This window comes from Bubalus kerabau, chromosome X (assembly GCF_029407905.1).
Source record: "Bubalus kerabau isolate K-KA32 ecotype Philippines breed swamp buffalo chromosome X, PCC_UOA_SB_1v2, whole genome shotgun sequence".
Taxonomy (NCBI): domain Eukaryota; kingdom Metazoa; phylum Chordata; class Mammalia; order Artiodactyla; family Bovidae; genus Bubalus; species Bubalus kerabau.
This window is the reverse complement of record NC_073647.1, coordinates 100,309,621-100,330,009: the sequence shown is the minus strand read 5'-3', so window position 1 is coordinate 100,330,009 and position 20,389 is coordinate 100,309,621. Positions and strand designations below refer to the sequence as shown.

The window sequence follows — 20,389 nt, the reverse complement described above, 5'->3', positions numbered from 1 at the left end:
AAGCTACTAGGGAAGCCCCTGGGTTTATTGCCCTGTGTTCCTCTTCCTGGTATCACTGCTTCCAAGGTCTGTAGGTGAGCAGAAAATGAATGTATTTGTTAGCATACAAATGCAACAGAGGCTTTGAACCAAAGAGAAGTTTCTCTTTCGTGTAACAAGCAGGTGGTCTAGGAGGATGGCGGTTCTGCTCCATGAAGTCATGAGGGGGCTCTGACTTTTATCTTGTTTCTCCAGCCACACTTCCTGGGTGGCACAAAAGCACTCATCTTTCAAGAAGCAGGATGCAGGAACAGAGTGAAGAAGAGATTGTCTCCTATCTTTAAGAGCCAAGAAGGAAGATGTAATTATTTATTCTCTTATTGCTCTGTTGGAACTTAATCGCACAGCCACTTATAACACCAAAGAAGGCTGGAAAATGTAATTTTCTTTTGAGCTACCATGTCACAAGCTAAAAAATGGGGTTCCTATTACTGTGAGAGAAAGGAGGACTTTGAGAGTGCTGGGAACTGACGGTGTTCACCATACTCAGCTACAAAGCCCAGGAACTCAGGATTCCCAGTGCTTTGGTCCCATAAGTATTGTTTCGATGATCTACATGGTCCTATAATTATTGGTTCAATGATCTACATGGTTCCATAATTATTGTTTCAGTGATCTATGAAAGTGAAAGTGAAGTTGCTCAGTCGTGTCCGACCCTTTGTGACCCCATGGACTGTAGCCTATGAGGATCCTCCGTCCATGGGATTTTCCAGGCACGAGTACTGGAGTGGGTTGCCATTGCCTTCTTCAGTCAATGATCTATATGGTCCCATAATTATTGTTTCCATGCTACATAGACTGTGCCAAAATTTGGTGACTTAAAAGAATTCATTATTTGTTCTGCTTTTATGTGTCAGAACTTGAACAAGTGTGTTGTTGTGTTCACAGGAGTTGTCTGGGCCACACAGAGCTGGCTTTGGGGCTGGAGCACGCGGCAATGCTACTCCTTACATCCTATTCCTGTGGCTTCAAATAATTGCTTGTATTAGTCTCAGCTTCTTCACAGCGCAGTGAGGGGCTAGCATCCCCAAGCTGGCCCAGAACTGGCACAGCACTTGTACCACGTTCTACTCGTCACAGCCAGCCTAGATTCAGGAGGAGAGTGACCTGCTCCAACTCTGGAAGGGTGGAGAGGACATGGGCAGTGAAGACTGTCTGCCACTTCTGGAAGACTATTACTACAGTCACCAAGCACAGTTTGGAATTTTGATTCTTCCTGCCTGTCCTTCCCCCCTCCCTCCTTGCGATTTTAACAGGCAGAAGGTAGAGGCCAGATGGTCCTTAAGCAATTCCCCACTATTTCCATGAATCAAGTTTTATTATCACTAAGAAAAGCAACTCTTTTAAAGCATCCATTATAAGAGGTATTGGTTTATTTAAGGCAATGTTTCTCGCCTAAAAAGACCTGATAACTATATATCTCTGTTTAACATATATTGGGGAAAGATGGCTAACATATCAAAGCCAAACTTCATAAACATTGCTATGACAAAATTAAAAATAAAATCCTCCGCCACCTTCAGCAGTTTCACTTACTCTACAACCCCTGAGTTTTGTGCTTCACACCACTCAACACCCCCTGGGGATAGGGAAGACGGGTCTGCCCCAGGAGTCCCGAGATACCCACCATCAGGGAGAGAGTGTGAAGGCCCTCTGCTCTGCAAGGACCAGAAAATTCCTTCTGGCATAAGGATCTCATTAGTTCCCAAAGCAGAAGAAAGGCCACCTCCTCAGGTTCTAGGTCATAACTTGGCCCCAGGCAACAGGCTGACACTGGGGTCTAAACCCCTTGCAGCTGCCTCTGGCCCCCTTTAGGACCATCCCCCTCGATGTGTGCTGTGGTCCCAGCATTTCCTCATCAAGCAGCTGCAGCATTTGGCTGGCATGGGCTTTCGAGCTTAGTCAACAGAGCCTCATTCCTTGGGTCAAGGTGTCCCCACTCAAACTCCACTCCCACCTTCAGGGTCAATCCCTGGTTCTGACAGACACACTGGTCACAAATGTTAGCGTCCATGTATGCAGCAGCATTTGGTATTCTTGATCCTGGAGAAGGTAGATCAACTGAGTGCTGAAATTTGAGAGTTTGATCATACCTATGGACCCTCTTGCTGAGAGGGAAAACGTGCATATACTGACAGCCTAGGGAGTTCACAGCCCCCCCACCCCAACCCAGGAATCCTATCCTTTAAATTCCAGTTAAAGCCCCTGATTTTGTGGGCTGCACTAAGCAAGCAATCTCGTCAGCATTGCCGCTAGTCAGCGCCTGGAGGGCTGTCCATCAGAAAGGCTCAGGTGAGCCTGTCACCCACGGCCACCACTCACGGTGCCCAGGGTTTTTGGCTGTTTCTTTCAGCATTGATAGCTTTGCCCATTGCCGGTATTGCTGTTCCTTCCCCAGTACCCTACAGACATCTGAGCCACATTTGAATCCCCTAAATTACTCATTCAAACAATGGCCGTGTCATGTCACTTCGACCTCTGGAATGAATCATTTCCTTGGACTGACCCTGTTTGTCTTTCAGGGTTGAGGTAACATTGCCTCCTTAGCTTGCAGGGCCTGATACACATGCTCGACACTCAAACACAAGCTCACCCTGCATTCTGGTCTCCGTAAAGCTAATCTGATCACATCCCTCTCCCTAAAACCTTCCTGCCGCTCCAGGTTGGCCCTCCTCATGAAATCGGCTCTGCTCGTTTGTACCTCTTCCTGTCCTCCCACCATCTCCCTTTAATCTTGAATGGGAGAAACCCCACTCAACTGCTTGTTGGTGGTGGTGTTCAGCTGCTTTACAATGTTATGTTCGTTTCTGTTGTATAGCAAAGTGAATCAGCTACACATATACACATACCCCTCTTCCTTGGATTCCCTTCCCATTTGGTCCTCACAGAACACTGAGCAGGGCTCCCTGGGCTGTACAGTCGGCAATCGTTAGTCATCTATTGTATACAGTGTAGTGCATATATGGGGCTCCCAGATGGCTCAGGGGTATCGAATTTGCCTGCTATTGCAGAAGATGGAGGTTTGATCCCTGGATCAGGAAGGTCCCCTGGAGAAGGAAATGGCAACCCACTCCAGTATTCTTACCTTGAAAATCCCATGGACAGAGGAGCCTGGCGGCCTACAGTCCATGGGGTCGCAAAGAGTTGGACACTACTGAGTGACTAAACAACAGAACAAGTGGATATACGTCAATCCCAATCTCCCAGCTCACCCCACCCCCACTCACCTTGAAGTCTCTGGGTCTCTGTTCCCTTGATTCCTCGCCCATGTTCCATTCTTGAAGGTCTACTGAGGACATTTCCCTTCATGTGTAAAAGCTTTCACATGTGTTTCTCTATCACACTTTCTTCATTTGTACCATTGTTTTTAACTCATGTCTGTCTCCCTCATTGAGCTATGGACTTGAGAACAAAGACCATATCTATTATTTTTTTAAATGGTGAGCAACTGGAACACTGCTTGGTGCTATGCTTTGTTATTTGAAAGGATGAAGACACGGAAAGAGAGGAAGTGCAGCTCATCCCAGCCCTTCCCCACTCCCCATTCTCATCCCTCCCTCTCCCCACCCCTCACTGTGAGCCCTTCCTCTGCGCGAGGGGAACTCCCACCTGCCTGCAGAGCCCTGCCCTCTTCAGCTTCTCAGTTGGCCAAACTCGGTTGGATGGCATCCAGGCACAATCGCCCACAGTCTCTCTCTGCATACAATCTACTAGTGTATTCCTTGTCATCACCTCTACATTTCCTGGATTCAGAACAGCACCTCTCCTCTGTGCTCTCACAGCACACAGCGCTCCATCTTCTCAACATTTTGACATTTCATTGATTTATCTATTATCCCAATAAACCACGGTCCTCTTGAAAGGAAGAATAATGTCTCATTTACTCGGGCTCTCCAATGATTTGCATAGGTCCTGGTGCTCAGTGATTGTCTTTTGAGACTTGTCTAAATTCTCGTTTTTCTGTTTTTCTTTGTGAAGCCCTGACAAATGGTGAGTCATCCAGATGCACTTAAACACTATGACGGAAAGCTGTGCTTTGAGTTCATTCCTTGAAGTGTTAGTGATAAAGCTACTTTTAAAAAAGCTTTGCATCAGTTTTTGTGACTTCTTCCAAGGGGTCCTATCTTTGGCCTTTAGAATAATAAGACATAAGCTCTGTCTCTTCTTGCCCTTGGATCTCCCTGAAAGCCTCATCAAACTTTCAATAAATCAGTGCTTTTCAAGTGTAGTGTTTATACAAAAGCACTCGAAATCTTATTACAATCAGATGCTGCTTCAGAAAGCCTGAGAGTCTACATCTTTAAACAGCTCTTGGATGGTTTCAAGGTTACACATGGAGTAGCAATTCTCTGGTCTAAAACAATTGTTAGAGAACAGGGCTTGAATCCTCTCACCATCTTTGGTTTTCTTCTGGGTAAGGTTGAGTTTGCCAAAGACCTCTTTCAAATGCAGTGGTCGGTGAGTTTTTACCACACCCCACTAAGTGTCGTTCTTGGTGGTTCAGCTGTATAGAATCTGCCTGCAATGCAGGAGACGCACAGGACAGCGGGTTTGACCCCTGGGTCAAGATGATCTCCTGGAAGAGGAAATCGACAGAGGAACCTGGCGGGCTACAGTCCATGGAGTCGAGAAAGAGTCAGACGTTACTTAGTGACTAAACAACAACACGCTGATTGTAAAGAGTACTGGATTTCAAAGCAGACACGTGGGCTTGAGTCCAAGCTACCACTATCAACTATCTGACCTTTGGGAAGTTGAAGAAAGTAACCTTTTAGTCTCAGTTTTCTTAAAAAAAAAAAAAAAAAAAAAGACATCCAATGTCTGTGTCTAGTAGTTGGAAGGATCAGAGGATCATGAGACAGTATGGACTTCTGGTTATGTACCATGTTTTTGGTGCCATTGTTTAATGTCTATTATTACAATTTAAGGTTTCACTGGTTCTTTTGCCATTTACATCAGAAAGTTGCAAAATTGTCATATGCCTAATTTAATAATAATTATTATCCAGTAATATCTATTAGGTTCAAGGCATTGGGCTAGATATTTTATATCTACTTTTCAGAAATTCTTGAACACCGAAAATAATTTTTTTTCTTCCTTTTATAATAGCCAATGCTAGTGAATATTATCTTTTGCCTTCCCGTTGCATGTGTACCCCTCAGGGAAGACACCCTTCATCAGAGGATATCCTTTCCAGATAAAGTTAAGACTTTTCAAAGGTCAAAGCATATAAGAAACTGTCCTCCCCACATATCTAAAAATTAGTGGTCAGATCACAGCAGAGGATTCCGGGATTCCACTGAAAACATACTGACACGGCCCTCAGTTTTCTAATTAGTGATATGAGAGATTCTGACTCATTTCTAAATCTTGTTCTCAAAAGCCTCAAGGATTCTAGATGCCAAAGACTGTGGGCCTGGATGCGGGAACACATGGAGATGTACCCACTAGTAGCTAGGCTCACGTGTTTAACATACTGGCTTCCAAGCATGAATTATTGAAGAAATATTTCTGCTTTTGTTGCTCCAAAAATGTTTGAGAGACATTTGAACTGTAATTGCTAAGGCAGCATATAATGCACTCAATCTGTGAAAAATAAGCTTGTCTGTAGATACCTGACTTAGAGATATCAAAATCCATAATGAGTATTGGGAAATATATGTTATTACTTTCCTTTCTCTAGCCCAGGCTGACCAAGGGAATCTTCTTTAGTAGACTAGCTCCTGGTAATTTGGAAAGGTAGAAAGTTTCAGGTAACTTATTTCTATCAGCCAGCAGAGCCCTGCTGAATGCCATGCTTGGCTCATTGACATGAAACACCCAGAAACAGCATTTGTAAGTAAGTATTCAATTAGTATTTTGGGAACTTGTGTTCCCAAGGGTGTCCCATATGAAGAGGGGACACCTCTTCAAATGTTCTCATCTACATATTTTTTTTTTTTAAATAGGAAGAACTGCTGTGTTTTTCAGTTTTAAGAACTCAACTTCTCTGGCTCAAGAAATTCAATTTTAAGTTTAGCATAGCTTAATTTTCAAATTTTGGAGTTATTTTGTATGGAATGGTTTAGAAAATCGAGCACTTCTACATCACTGCCAAATCATCCATCTTAATTCAAGTATTTACAGGTCTATCAGAAGAACAGAGACATTACTTTGCCAACAAAGGTCCATCTAGTCAAAGCTATGGTTTTTCCAGTAGTCAGGTATGGATGTGAAAGTGAAAGTCGCTCAGTCGTGTCTGACTCTTTGTGACCCCATGGACTGTATGTATAGTCCATGGAATTCTCCAGGCCAGAATACTGGAGTGGGTAGCCTTTCCCTTCAAAGAAGATCAAGTCTTGTATAATCTCTATACTTAAGAACATTATATAATGATCACGAGGAAGGTTATGTTTTCTCCATCAATATATAAATAACTTCAGGGTAGAACCATGCATTTAGCGGATGTTAAAGAATGAATCCCGTTACTCCTGGGCAAGGAGACATAGACACAAAAGCAACACAGATGGATTCTCTAAACTCTAGAAATGTTTATTAGTAGATTCATTCATTTAATGAAAGGGGCTGACCCTACTGTAGACCAAGCTCTGATCTAGTGCCTGGATTCAATGATGAATAGGCAACATGTCCCACACACAGCTCCCAATTTAGAAGGGGGAAACAGTAAAAGTATTTGTCTTGAACAAAAGCAACTTAAATTCCACAAAGGAAATAAGGTACCCCCAGTTCATGTCGCTATCTTGTGGCTACTTTCTGGTACTGTTTTCATTTTTTACATTATTAACTAAACTTTAGATTTTCTTTGGACATCATCACTTTTTCCACTTATATCTTCTTTCCTTTCTAGAATGCAATCCAGGGGTCTAGTCTTCCAAGTCTCCTCTGATCTGTGACTCTTTCTCAGTATTACCTTATTTTTCAAGACTTTGACAATCTTGAGACGTACTGACCTAGTATCCATCCTGTAAAACGTTCCCCATCTGGATGTGCCTGACATTTTTCTGATGATTAGACTGGAGTTATGGGTTTTGGGAAAGAAAACCACAGAGGTGATATGCTCTTCCCATCACATCATCTTAAAGGTTACAAGACAACTGCACAATATCCATGATGATAATTTTTATCACTTGGTTAAGATCTTGTCTGTCAGCCTTCTCTGTAAAGGTACAATAATTTTTCTGAACTCTATTTTTAGAAGCTAGTCATTAGGCCTAGCTCATCCTCAAGTGGGGAAGGGTTTAACTCAAATCCCTACAGGAAAAAAAAAAAATATCAATTGTTATTTGAAATTCTTCTGTACAGAATATTTGTCTCCTCTCTATTTTACATTTATTTATATAAATGAAATTTATTGCCATTTCCTTGCATCAGTATGGTTATGGACATTTTACACTTCGGGTTATAATCCAATTAGCCAATGCTACATGACTTATTTTGATGTTTAAAGCATTCCAGATTTGCCTGTTAGGATATATATATATATATATATATATATATATATATATATAATACTTTTAAAAAATTATTTCTAAAATATCAGTTATAAGAGATTCCATCTAGGTCAGTTTCTTCTGGAAACTTGACTGATTTGATCTCCTTGCAGTCCAAGGGACTCTCAAGAGTCTCCTCCAGCACCACAATCGAAAGCATTAGTTCTTTGGTGTTCAACCTTCTTTATGGTCCAACTTTCGTATCTGTACATGACTACTGGAAAAACCATAGTTTTGACTGTAGGAATCTTTGTCAGCAAAGAGATGTCTCTGCTTTTTAATACACTGTCTATGTTATACAGTGGAAGTGAGAAATAGATTTAAGGGACTAGATCTGATAGACAGAGTGCTTGATGAACTATGGATGGAGGTTCATGACACCATACAGGGGACAGGGATCAAAACCATCCCCGAGAAAAAGAAATACAAAAAAGCAAAATGGCTGTCTGAGGAGGCCTTACAAATAGCTGTGAAAAGAAGAGAAGCGAAAAGCAAAGGAGAAAAGGAAAGATATGCCCATTTCAATGCAGAGATCCAAAGAATAGCGAGGAGAGATAAGAAAACCTTCCTCAGCGATCAATGCAAAGAAATAGAGGAAAAGACTAGGATGGGAAAGACAAGAGAGCTCTTCAAGAAAATTAGAGATACCAAGGGAACATTTCATGCAAAGATGGGCTCGATAAAGGACAGAAATGGTATGGACCTCACAGAGGCAGAAGATATTAAGAAGAGGTGGCAAGAATACACAGAAGAACTATACATAAAAGATCTTGACAACCCAGATAATCACGATGGTGTGATCACTCACCTGGAGCCAGACATCCTGAATGTGAAGTCAAGTGGGCCTTAGGAAGCATCACTATGACCAAAGCTAGTGGAGGTGATGGAATTCCAGCTGAGCTATTCCAAATCCTGAACGATGATGCTGTGAAAGTGCTGCACTCAATATGCCAGCAAATCTGGAAAACTCAGCAGTGGCCACAGGACTGGAAAAGGTCAGTTTTCATTCCAATCCCAAAGAAAGGCAATGCCAAAGAATGCTCAAACTACCACACAATTGCACTCATCTCACACGCTAGTAAAGTAATGCTCAAAAATCTCCAAGCCAGGCTTCAGCAATTCGTGAACCATGGACTTCCAGATGTTCAAGCTGGTTTTAGAAAAGGCAGAGGAACCAGAGATCAAATTGCCAACATCCACTGGATCATCAAAAAAGCAAAAGAGTTCCAGAAAAACATCTATTTCTGCTTTATTGACTATGCCAAAACCTTTGACTCTGTGGATCACAATAAACTGTGGAAAATTCTTCAAGAGATGGGAATAGCAGACCACCTGACCTGCCTCTTGAGAAACCCATATGCAGGTCAGGAAGCAACAGTTAGCACTGGACATGGAGCAACAGACTGGTTCCAAATAGGAAAAGGAGTACGTCAAGGCTGTATATTGTCACCCTGCTTATTTAACTTATATGCAGAGTACATCATGAGAAACACTGGGCTGGATCAAGCACAAACTGGAATTAAAATTGCCGAGAGAAATATCAATAACCTCAGACATGCAGATGACACCACCCTTATGGCAGAAAATGAAGAAGAACTAAAGAGCCTCTTGATTAAAGTGAAAGAGGAGAGTGAGAAGGTTGGCTTAAAGCTCAACATTCAGAAAACTAAGATCATGGCATCCAGTCCCATCAATTCATGGCAAATAGATGGGGAAACAGTGGCTGACTTTTTTTTTGGGGGGGGGGGCTCCAAAATCACTGCAGATGGTGATTGCAGAAACATGAAATGAAAAGAAGCTTACTCCTTGGAAGGAAAGTTATGACCAAGATAGATAGCATATTAAAAAGCAGAGACATTACTTTGTCAACAAAGGTCCATCTAGTCAAGGCAATGGTTTTTCCAGTAGTCATGTATGGATGTGAGAGTTGGACTATAAAGAAAGCTGAGCGCAGAAGTTTTTGAACTGTGGTGTTGGAGAAGACTCTTGAGAGTCCCTTGGATGGCAAGGAGATCCGACCCGTCCATCCTAAAGGAGATCAGTCCTGGGTGTTCACTTGAAGGACTGATGTTGAAGCTTAAACTCCAATATTTTGGCCACCTGATGCAAAGAGCTGACTCATTGGAAAAGACCCTCATGTTGGGAAAGATTGAAGGCAGGAGGAGAAGGGGACGACAGAGCATGAGATGGCTGGATGGCATCACTGACTCAATGGACATGAGTTTGGGTAAACTCCGGGAGTTGGTGACGGACAGGGAGGCCTGGTGTGCTGCAGTTCATGGGGTCGCAAAGAGTTGGACATGAAGCAGTGACTGAACTGAACTGAACTAGGTTTGTCACAGCTTTCCTTCCAAGGACCAAGCATCTTTTAATTTCATGGCTGCAGTCACTGTCTGTAGTCATTTTGGAGCCCAAGAAAAGAAAATCTGTCACTGCTTTCACCTTTCCCCCTTCTATTTGCCATGATGTGATAGAACTGCATGCCATGATCTTAGTTTTTTTGAATGAGTGTTTTTTGTTGTTTTTTTTTTTTTTTTTTTTTTGAGGTTTAAGTCAGCTTTACACTCTCCTCTTTCACTTTCATCAGGAGGCTCTTTAGTTCCTCTTCACTTTCTGCTATTAAGAGTAGTATTATCTGCATACCTGGAGATTGAAAACATGACAAACAGTTTCCACCTGTTCTCCTGTGACTCTTATGGTTTCTGGCCAGGAGGATGGGCAAGTCCATCCTGAAAAGGTTCTCTCCAGAGCGTTCTAAATCTCTCACCCACTTCCCACTTTCCTCTTGGAGAACTACCGCTCTACATATGTCATCTCTGAACTTTTTTGATTGGGTACCCCATGATTAAAAATTTTAAGTTATGTCCCCTTGATATTTGGGTATTTATTAATTAAAAAATGACACCCGTGTACTTCTGTATTCATACATTGTTGTTGTTTTAGTTGCTACGTCATGTCCAACTCGTTGAGACCCTACGGACTGTAGCCTGCCAGGCTCCTCTGTCCATGAGATTTCTCAGGCAAGAATATTGGAACGGGTCTCTGTTTTCTTCTCCAGGGGATTTTCTTGATCCAGGGATTGAACCTGTGTCTCCTGCATTGCAGGCAAATTTTTTACCACTGAGCCACTTCGGAAGCCCATTCATATATTACAGTCATGATAAAGAAAACACAAGAATAGAGATTAACAGAAGGCATGCTTAACAATAAATAAATAGAAATGGGGACTTCTCTGATGGTCCAGTGGCTAAGACTCTGCCCTCCCAATGGAGGGGACACAGGTTGAATCCCTGGTCAGGAAACTACATCCCACAAGCGGCAACTAAGACCCAGCACAGCCAAATAAATATTTTAAAAAATAGAAATGGAACTTCCAGTATTTTCTTATCAACCCCTAACTCACCTGGTGCTCCTCCCCAGGGTGTAAGTAGCCTTTTGGGAGACCACTGCTCTTGGTTCCTATTTGTAGCTCAGGGCCTAGCACTCAGTAGGACAGACGAGTCTGAATGTGTTAGAACTCGATCTTGAAGAATATGATTATTTTGAAAATATGTAAGTGGGGAGAGGGAGCACACTGAGAGACTCATAGATAAACATGATGATTTATTGACTTTTTAAAGTGGAAACATTAAGATAGGACCTTACAGGGAGGACATAGCATTCAAGTCATAATTGATTGCTTGGTTAATTAAGTTAAATATTTTTATTTATCTCTCATCTCCATTAGCATAGAGCCCCCATCTTTACACATTCTAATAGCTCAATAATCTCCTGCCTGGCCTGTGAGGCGGGTTCTGACAGGGAGACAATCAAGGGGACCAGGGGAGCACTCTGGGGGGAGGGATTCCGTGAGGAGTCACCCAGGACAAAGGAGCCCCAAGTCCCAGCTATTAGTTAATTGGGTGCTGGGGAAAACAGGCTTGAAGGGCTGAGTGAAAGGGATTATTACAGGTTCCTAATGGCTGGAAATTGATTTAACGCAGCACTGCATTTGCACGCAAGCCAGAAAGTTGGTAATAATCCACAGTGGGACTTTGCAGGAAGAGGGATGGAGGGTTTGGGGCCACTGAGTAGCCTCTGCAGGGGTTTCTTTGAACTTCTTTCCTGCCACTCCAGGAGCCTTTCTTAGGGGAGCACAGAGATACATTCCAAACAGGAGAGCGTTCTCATAGACTGCCTTCAGGAGCTCCACACGCTTGACAACAGGAGGCGAAGACAGACAAACAGACACACATTCAAACTAAGGCAAAGAATGATGGTTGCAGACAGAGACAGGGAGACAGGCAGAGGCTGATTGACACAGATAGAAAGACAGAGACAGACAGACTGAGAGACAGAGAAAGACAGACGCACACTGAAAGAGAGCCAACAGACATAGAGATAGTGATGGGGAGAGAGAGAGAGTCAGAGAGAAACAAGGTTGGGGGTGGGGAGAAAGACAGAGACAGGTTGGGACAGAAAGGGAAAGACAAAGACAGACGGATGGAGAAAGAGACACAGAGAGATGCAGATACAGAAGGATACAGAAGCACGGGAGAAATACAGAGACAGAGACAGAAACATAGAGACCCAGACACAAACGGATTGTCAGAAACAGAGAGAAACAGAAAGATACAGACAGTAAGACAGAGACAGACAGTGACAAAGATAGGCAGTCTGAGACAGAGACTGAGGTAGACAAAGACAGAAGGTAGAAATTAGACAGGGATGCAGACAGACATAATGGAGACAGAGATAGGGGAAGACAGAGAGAGCGGCAGACATACAGAGAGGGAAAGACAGAGACAGGGATAAATCCTCATCATTGTCAAGGACCACGTGGTATCCCATAGGGGTACATCTCCTTTAGTGTGGCGTTTAGTTTGCTGTTATTTAGCTTGATGGTTTCCTGTAGCGTTACCATGACTATACATTTTGCCCTGCCTCCCCATCTCCCCATGCCTTTACGAAGAGGCTAACAAAATGAGTATCAACATGGGAAAAGGTTTCTTCCTCATCCTGAGCAGTCAAAAAGAAAAGAAAAAAAAGTGAAAAAATAGAGACAGGTATTGGCTAAATTGCCCAAACTGGCAAATGGCAACAGTCAGGGTTTGTGAGAGTTTAAATGTTTAAATGAGTGTATTTCAGCTGTCACTGTTTGTACATTATTGAACATCTTTCTATTGTAAGCAGCAACAAGCAATTTAAGGATTTAAAGCTAGTTGGGTAGGAAAACAAAAGCAGACCTTTCAGTCAAGGTACACTTGTAGCTAAGTAGTCTCTGAATTTCCCAACTGAGGATACCTCTGTTTAGATGAAATGGCATCTTGGCATTCAGCTCGAGAAAAAGGAATTTCAAATTGCTTAGAAAGTTTATATAAAGAAAGTGAAATTCTTACCGAAAAAGAAATATTAATAATAAATTTTACCTTTCAACTGAATCATGACTTACTCTTCTCCCCAGTTATTTTGAAACACAAATAAAATGAAGTCTATTGTTTGTAGTTGGTTAGGTATACAGAATATAAGGGAACACGAGAAAGGGTAGGAGGCTGCAAAATTAAGGGCAAACATTGAAGGATGCAACAGCAGCTTCCTGGTTAAACCATTTCATATAAGTAACTGTCATGTAAATATTACTCTAATACTAGTATGTGGATTTGTGATAACAAAGCCTTTCAAATCTCCTTAAAGAGTAAAAGGAAGGAATGAATGGATAAAGTCAAAAGGAATTTGTTCACTGAACGACAATGGATAAAATCTAATTGGGAAGAGAAACATAAACCACCAGTAAGGAAAATTCTGATTTCAACTAAGTAAAGCATTAAAATCTGGTGACTATTTTTTTTTTAATTTAAATTTATTTATTTTAATTGGAGGCTAATTACTTTACAATATTGTATTGGTTTTGCCAAACATCAACATGAATCCGCCAAACACCAATACAGTATACTATTTTTTTTATTTGTTCATCTTGTATTAATTTATCACACTCTTTCCAAGCATGTATTTATTATTTATATGGCTTCTTAAATAGAGTTTTCCATTCTTTGACCTCAAAATGACTCAATGGAGGGAATGGGATGGTGACAATTTGTAAGTGAACAGTAATCAGAAACTAACAAATTCAAATCATGACTAGTGTGCTTCTCCTTTTGTGACAAAAACAATTTTTATCTTACCCTTTTGATTACTAGTGTGGACTTCTCGTGATCCCACTTCCAGATGCCAAATAATTCCCATTATAATTCAAAAGCGTTCCTTTCCAGAGGTTACCAGACCTGTTTTTAAGCGGGAAGGAGTCTTTCCAAGTACAATTCCAAGGTCAAATGTTTCTGAAGGGCAAAGGCCATCAAGGTGCTTAAAGAGTGCATTCTGGTGCATAAATAATTCATGACTGTGTGCCGCAGAAAAAGTCTGTCTAGTACCGAGATGTCCTCATAGAATCAATCTGCTGCCTTCCACTCCACCCCCAATATAGGGTTGTATAAGATTTGAGACGTCTTTCTAGGGTTAAAACGCTAGGAAAGGCAAAATAAAGCCAAACTAACATCAAGATATGATATAAAGTCAACTAACCTAAGAATATTGAGGAACAACCAATAAAGAGAAGATCATCAGTGTAGCCTGGGTGCGTTCACAGAGTGAGAGATCATGGGAACCAAGTACTACACACTCAGTGGCAGGGAATGGGGAAAGGGAAGCAATCCAAAGGAAGCTAGCGGTAGTGGTGGTAATGAGTGGGGCAGAGTGGCTCTAAACACGCGAACTGAAAGAGAAACCAAACTGTTTCTTTAACGTTCCTTTAATCAAGCTAAAGGAAATGCATATTTTCAAAGAGTTTCCCTAACAGTGGTAGAGTAGGTAGGTTCACAGGTTGCTCTCTCAAGTCAACTGGTCTTTGACTTGGCAGAAATGATGGGAGGGGGCATTGATGGATGGTAAACCAGGAGGACAGGTTGCCACTTTAACAGCACAAATAAGTTCTAAAGGTGTTGGGGGAGCAGGGCTTTAAAATTTCTCCTCTTCATAGGCTCAGGTAAACAACCTCAAGTATTATGAGCTACAGTTCAACAAAGACTCTGACAGAGTTGGGCCACCAGAGGTGGGCAAGTCCGGTTGGTCCCGCAGAAGGAGCTGGCATCTGGACAAAGCTGGTCGTCCCTGACCCCAGGGAAAGAGCTGCTCACCTCTCTGAGATTTTGTTTTCAGGAGTCCTCACTGAGGAAAACGCCCCTCTCTGGGGAGGTACAGGAAATTACAGGTCACATATATGGGGAAAACCACATCTTCGTTCTCCAGATTCACCACCTCTAGCTCTTCATCCTTTCCCAGTGAAAGCACTTGGAATTCTGTCTGCTTCCGGAAAATGGCTCTTCCAGCCCTGTCCAAGGAGGCCAGGCGCAAGCGGAACGCGACCTTTCTCTGCCAGAGTAAGCTGACCCCGAGACCGCAAGATTTCTTCAGCGCGCTGTGCTTGAAAATGATGCGCCGGTTGGCATAGCACACCACCAAGTCCCAGCCGAAGTTGAAGCCTGCCCACCGCCAGGTGCGCTGCGCATCCCTGAGGAGCCGGCCCCCGCACCGCATGCTGGTCCTCTGGAGGTCGGACACGAAGACATCCACGGGCCCGAGGTCTCTGGTCTGCTCAGCCCGGAGGAGGGCAAGCCACTGCTCTTTGTACACTGGGGCCAGCCACGTGGCAGGGATCAGTGCATCCTGGTCGATGATGCGTGCTGACGGCAGGTCGCAGATTATGTAGGCAAGCCGCAGCTGCTGGAACGCTGGCACGAAGGCTCTGCCCTGCTCGGTCTCCAGGAAAGCGGTGCCCTCTGACTCCTGCCTGGACCTGGCAAACCACGAGTCGGCGTCAGGCAGTAGGTCTCTGCGGGGGCCTCTCCATGTCGGCTGCAGCTGCAGGAACATCCACTTTTTCAGCGTCGTGTACACATCCATCTCTACCTCCATCACGATGAGCTCTGAAGAGGCAATGACCTCTTTCATGAGATCCAGGCTAATTTCTCTCAATAACTCCTCACTATGCTGGGTCATCAGATTGTCCAGCAGCCACTGAAGACACATGGCCCTGATGTTCTGGAGTCCGTAGCTCTCAGCAGAGCAGTAGTAGCTGCACACGGTCTGATCACTGACCGTCTCCTTCATTACCTCCCCGCACTGCTGAATCAGCTTGTCCAGCTGCAGCATGCTGGCTGTGGCCAGCATGGGGACCACTCGACCGGGTGGGATGAGCACAGAGTTTCGGTACAGAAAACCTAAGGCCTCGTGCAATGCCTCACAATCAATGTTCTCGTCAGGCATCTGCAACTCTACAATATCCATGGTTGTCTCACGCCACGCACCACTGAACATGCTAGCAAAGTATCCTGACTGGCACAAGTAGACCTTGTGCAAGTTCCACTCCTCCCCCAGGGCACGGATCTGAACATCACTCCCTTCTCCTCTCAGAAAAAGTGTCTTATAAATGGACTCGAATCTGTCTTTTGCTCTCTTCCTGTGGGTCGCTTTTGTGAGCTGCCCTTCTGGGCCTGTCTTCCGCTTGTGGCGCCCTTGACTAGTGGTGGGTCTGGCATTTTCCCTCTCCTCCCCTTCCTCTATCACTGCCCCTGCTACCTCTTCGGCCTCCTCCTCCCCCTCAGGAGCACCTGGCTCCTCTGGGGCATGCCCCACTCTGTTCGAGGGCATCCAACTCTCTACTGCTCCCATGGATTTTACCTCATGGGTACAGAGGGCAAGCTTCCTCCCCAGACGCAGCTGCCGCTGGCACTAGCTCAGCCCATGGTGTCGTGGGATACGGTTGATGTTTGTGACGTCATCTTGGACGCCACGCAAAGCCACGCCCACGAGGCTTTCCCCGACCCCTCCCACTCCCCATCACGGGAGAAGTGCACTCTGTACCAGGAATTCCACTCTGTGTATCTTTCCCTCCAGGGATGATTTCTCTGGGGCTCCCTTCATAGGATAATGGTGGAACAGAGGACTTTGTGTATGAATTTTCCCCATGAATTTTAAGAACATAATTTCCTCTTCCCCATTTGAAATACTTAGTGATCACTCCTTTTTTTGGATAATTACATCTTGGTTCCAGCTCTGTGCTCTATGCACCTTAATTTCTGTAATTATTTTCTTAGGGTATCCCATCATTTGTGGCTGTGAAAACATTTTCTGTGATAAAAGTGGCAATGTTTGCCCAGTCTTTGCTTTTGTCTCTATTTTAGACACCAGCTAAGCATGTAACAAACTTAAACAGTGAAAGAAATGAGGAGGGAATGAGATGGATTTTGATTTTTGAGGAAATTAATAATATTAAATACTGACAAGTGTTACATGCTACACAGATTATACTGTGTAGAGAGAGTCTGGACCTTTCAATGACAAGGAAAGTACAATACAAGGGAAAAAACTTTGAAAATGGTAAGTCTCTCAGGTCATTTGAGCTTGCCTAAGTAGAATGTTTGGGGCTTCCCAAACATTCCCAGTGGTAAACAATCCACCTGCCAATGCAGGAGATGCATGGGGCATGGGTTGGGAAGACTTCCTCGAGGAGGAAACGACAACCCACTCCAGTATTCATGCCTGAAAAATTCCATGAATAGCAGAGACTTGCAAACTAGTGTCCATGGGGTCGCCAAGATTCTGTCCTATTCAAATCATGTGAGTAGAATGTTTACACACTTTGAATAGGACAGGATAACCTTAAATCACATTTTAAATATTCTCTGTTAGATGGCTATAGAAAGTTGATAAGAAGGTCTATATAATGCTTCAGGTTCAGTGGTGCTTGGCATGAGACAAACATGAATACTGACTCTAGAGTTGTGACATCTTATGGTGAATGGTGAACAGTGCCGCCAGATTCGTGGTCTCCGAAGGAGAAGATTTAACTCGGGACCAAAGACAGTCTCAGTCAAGACAGTCTCAGTCACTTGGAGCATTGTGTAGATTTTATCTAAAGTGAAAGTGACAGAAAAAGCTTGAGACATAGACATCAGAAGGGAGCAGGAGAGAACCCACCTCACTAGTTTAAGCAAGGCTTTATACACTTCTCAACTAGCTGCTGAGAATAGATAAAAGATACCTCAAGACTGCGAGAATTTTTCCAGACCCTTTCCTCTAACATACCTCCTGGGATGACATCAGCACGAGATCAGCCAGAAGGAACAGGTTAACCCAGAGCTACAGCTGTGGAAGTTTTTACCCAGACCTTCTCCCATAACATATATCCAAAGCTTAAAAAAAAAAAAAAAAAAAAAAGGCATGTCCTTGAATAAGAGATACTGCTGCCTACGAGGCCTACATATCTATAGGAAAGACTGTGAAAAAGAAAGAATGTTTATCTCCTCCTTAAAGGGGCCTTAGGCTTTGACTCCTTATCAACCTGCCTAAGTTAAGTCTCTCATTTCCCCCTTTTTATTTTAGGAGAATATTGTTGCTGAGGGGAAAGGGGCAGAGAAATCTGTCAGTACCTGCTTCCTGCAGGTGAGGGGCACTGACCCTAAGTGGTTGAAGCAACATATTCTCCTCCAATATTTTGGCCACCTGATGCAAAGAGCTGACTCATTGGAAAAGACCCTCATGTTGGGAAAGATTGAAGGCAGGAGGAGAAGGGGATGACAGAGGATGAGATGGCTGGATGGCATCACTGACTCAATGGACATGAGTTTGGGTAAACTCCGGGAGTTGGTGACAAACAGGGAGGCCTGGTGTGCTGCGGTTCATGGGGTCGCAAAGAGTTGGACATGAAGCAGTGACTGAACTGAACTGAACTAGGTTTGTCACAGCTTTCCTTCCAAGGACCAAGCATCTTTTAATTTCATGGCTGCAGTCACTGTCTGTAGTCATTTTGGAGCCCAAGAAAAGAAAATCTGTCACTGCTTTCACCTTTCCCCCTTCTATTTGCCATGATGTGATAGAACTGCATGCCATGATCTTAGTTTTTTTGAATGAGTGTTTTTTGTTTTTTTGTTTTTTTTTTTTTTTTGAGGTTTAAGTCAGCTTTACACTCTCCTCTTTCACTTTCATCAGGAGGCTCTTTAGTTCCTCTTCACTTTCTGCTATTAAGAGTAGTATTATCTGCATACCTGAGGTTGTTGATATAGGTGACTGGTTTTATCTCTAGGATTTCTATTGTTATCCCATGGTCTGTATTTCTGTTTTGGTGCCAGTACCATACTGTTTTGGTTACTGTAGCTTTGTAGTGTATTGTGAAGTCAGGAAGCCTGATTCCTCTAGCTCCATTTTTCTTTCTCAAGATTGCTTTGACTGTTCCGGGCCTTTTTTTTTCTTCCAAACAATTTGTAAACATTTTTGTTCTATTTCCATGAAAAATATCATTGTAATTTGGTAGAGATGGCATCGAATCTGTTAGTCAGTTTGGGTAGTGTAGTCATTTTCCCAATATTGATTAATCCACTCCAAGAACATGGTATATCTCTCCACCTTTTTGTGTCATCTTTGATTTCGTTTATCAATCCTTATAGTTTTCTGAGTACGGGTCTTTTGCCTCCTTAGGTATGTTTTCTTCTTAGGTATTTTTATTATATTTTAAATGTGATGTAAAGTGGGATCGTTTCCGTAATTTCTCTTTCTGATCATTCGTCCTTAGTGTATAAGAATGCAAGAAATTTTGGTGTATTCATTTTATATCTGGCAGATTTACCAAATTCAGTGATAAACTCTGGTAGTGTTCTGGTAGCATCCTTATGATTTTCCATAGTTAATATCATCTCATTTACAAACAATGACAATTTCACTTTTTTCCCCCCGTTTTTGATTCCTTTTATTTCTTTTTCTTCTCTGATTGCCATGGCTAGACTTCAAAACTGTTTTGAGTGGTACTGGCGAGTGTGGCCATCTCTGTCTTGTTCCTGGTCTTAGACAAAATGCTTTCAGTTTTTTGCCGTTGAGACTGATGTTTGCTGTGGGTTTGTCTTGTATGTCCTTTATTTTGTTGAGGTAGGTTCCCTCTGTGCTCACTTTCTGGAGAGTTTTTAATCATAAATGGTGTTGAATTTTGTTGAACATTTTTCTGTATCTGTTGAGGTGATCATATGGTATTTGTTCTTCCATTTGTTAATGTGGTGTATCACATTGATTGATTTCCATATATTGAAGAATCTGCGCATCCCTGGAATAAATCCCACTTGATCATGGTGTATAATTCTTTTAATGTGTTGTTGATATATGTTCTAGAGAGGCTATTTATCATAAATGGATGTTGAATTTTGTCCAAAGCTTTTTCTGCAGATACTGAGATGATCATAGGGCTCTTACTCTTCATTTTGTTACTGGGGTGGTATATCACAGTGATTTTTTTTTTGTGTGTGTGTGGATAATGAAAATTCCTGGCACCCATAGGACAAATCCTAATTGATCATGATTTATGATCTAATGCATTATTGAATTTGCTTGACTAGTATTTTGTTGAGAATACCTTCCTCTGCAGTTTTTTGGAATGGTTTCAGATGGATCAATATCAAGTCTTCTCTAAATGCTTGGTAGAATTCACCTTTGAAGCCTGGGTCCTTGTTTTGTGAGCGTTTTAAATTTCTGATTCAATTTTAGTATTGGTAACTGGTGTGTTTTTATTTTCTATTTCTTCGTGGTTCAGTCTGAGGAGATAGTACCTTTCTAAGACTTTGTCTTCCTCTTCTATGTTGTCCATTTTATTGGTGTATAGTTGCTCATTGTAGTGTCTTATCGTCCTTTGTATTTTGTAGTCTTGGTTGTAGCTTCTTTTCTATTTCTGCTTTTATTGATGTGGGCCCTCTCCCTTTTTTTCTTCATGTGTCTGGCTCAACATTTATCGATTTTATTTATGTTTTCAAAGAACCAGCTTTTAGTGATAACACTAGTGACCGTTT

The 20,389-nt window shown here is 42.6% G+C and overlaps 1 protein-coding gene across 1 annotated transcript; it reads right to left on the bottom strand.

Annotated features, from left to right (window-relative positions):
• Positions 1–14,309: 14,309 nt before the first annotated feature.
• LOC129638900 (germ cell-less protein-like 1) lies at positions 14,310–16,230 on the bottom strand. The gene has a single exon (XM_055563631.1). It carries the CDS (start codon positions 16,209–16,211, stop codon positions 14,727–14,729), a length of 1,485 nt encoding a protein of 494 aa, XP_055419606.1. The 5' UTR covers positions 16,212–16,230; the 3' UTR covers positions 14,310–14,726.
• Between the last annotated feature and the right edge of the window lie 4,159 nt (positions 16,231–20,389).

Excerpts from the sequence above, each read along its gene's own strand:
- LOC129638900 (XM_055563631.1), bottom strand. The coding sequence starts at position 16,211 with ATGCCCTCGAACAGAGTGGGGCATGCCCCAGAGGAGCCAGGTGCTCCT.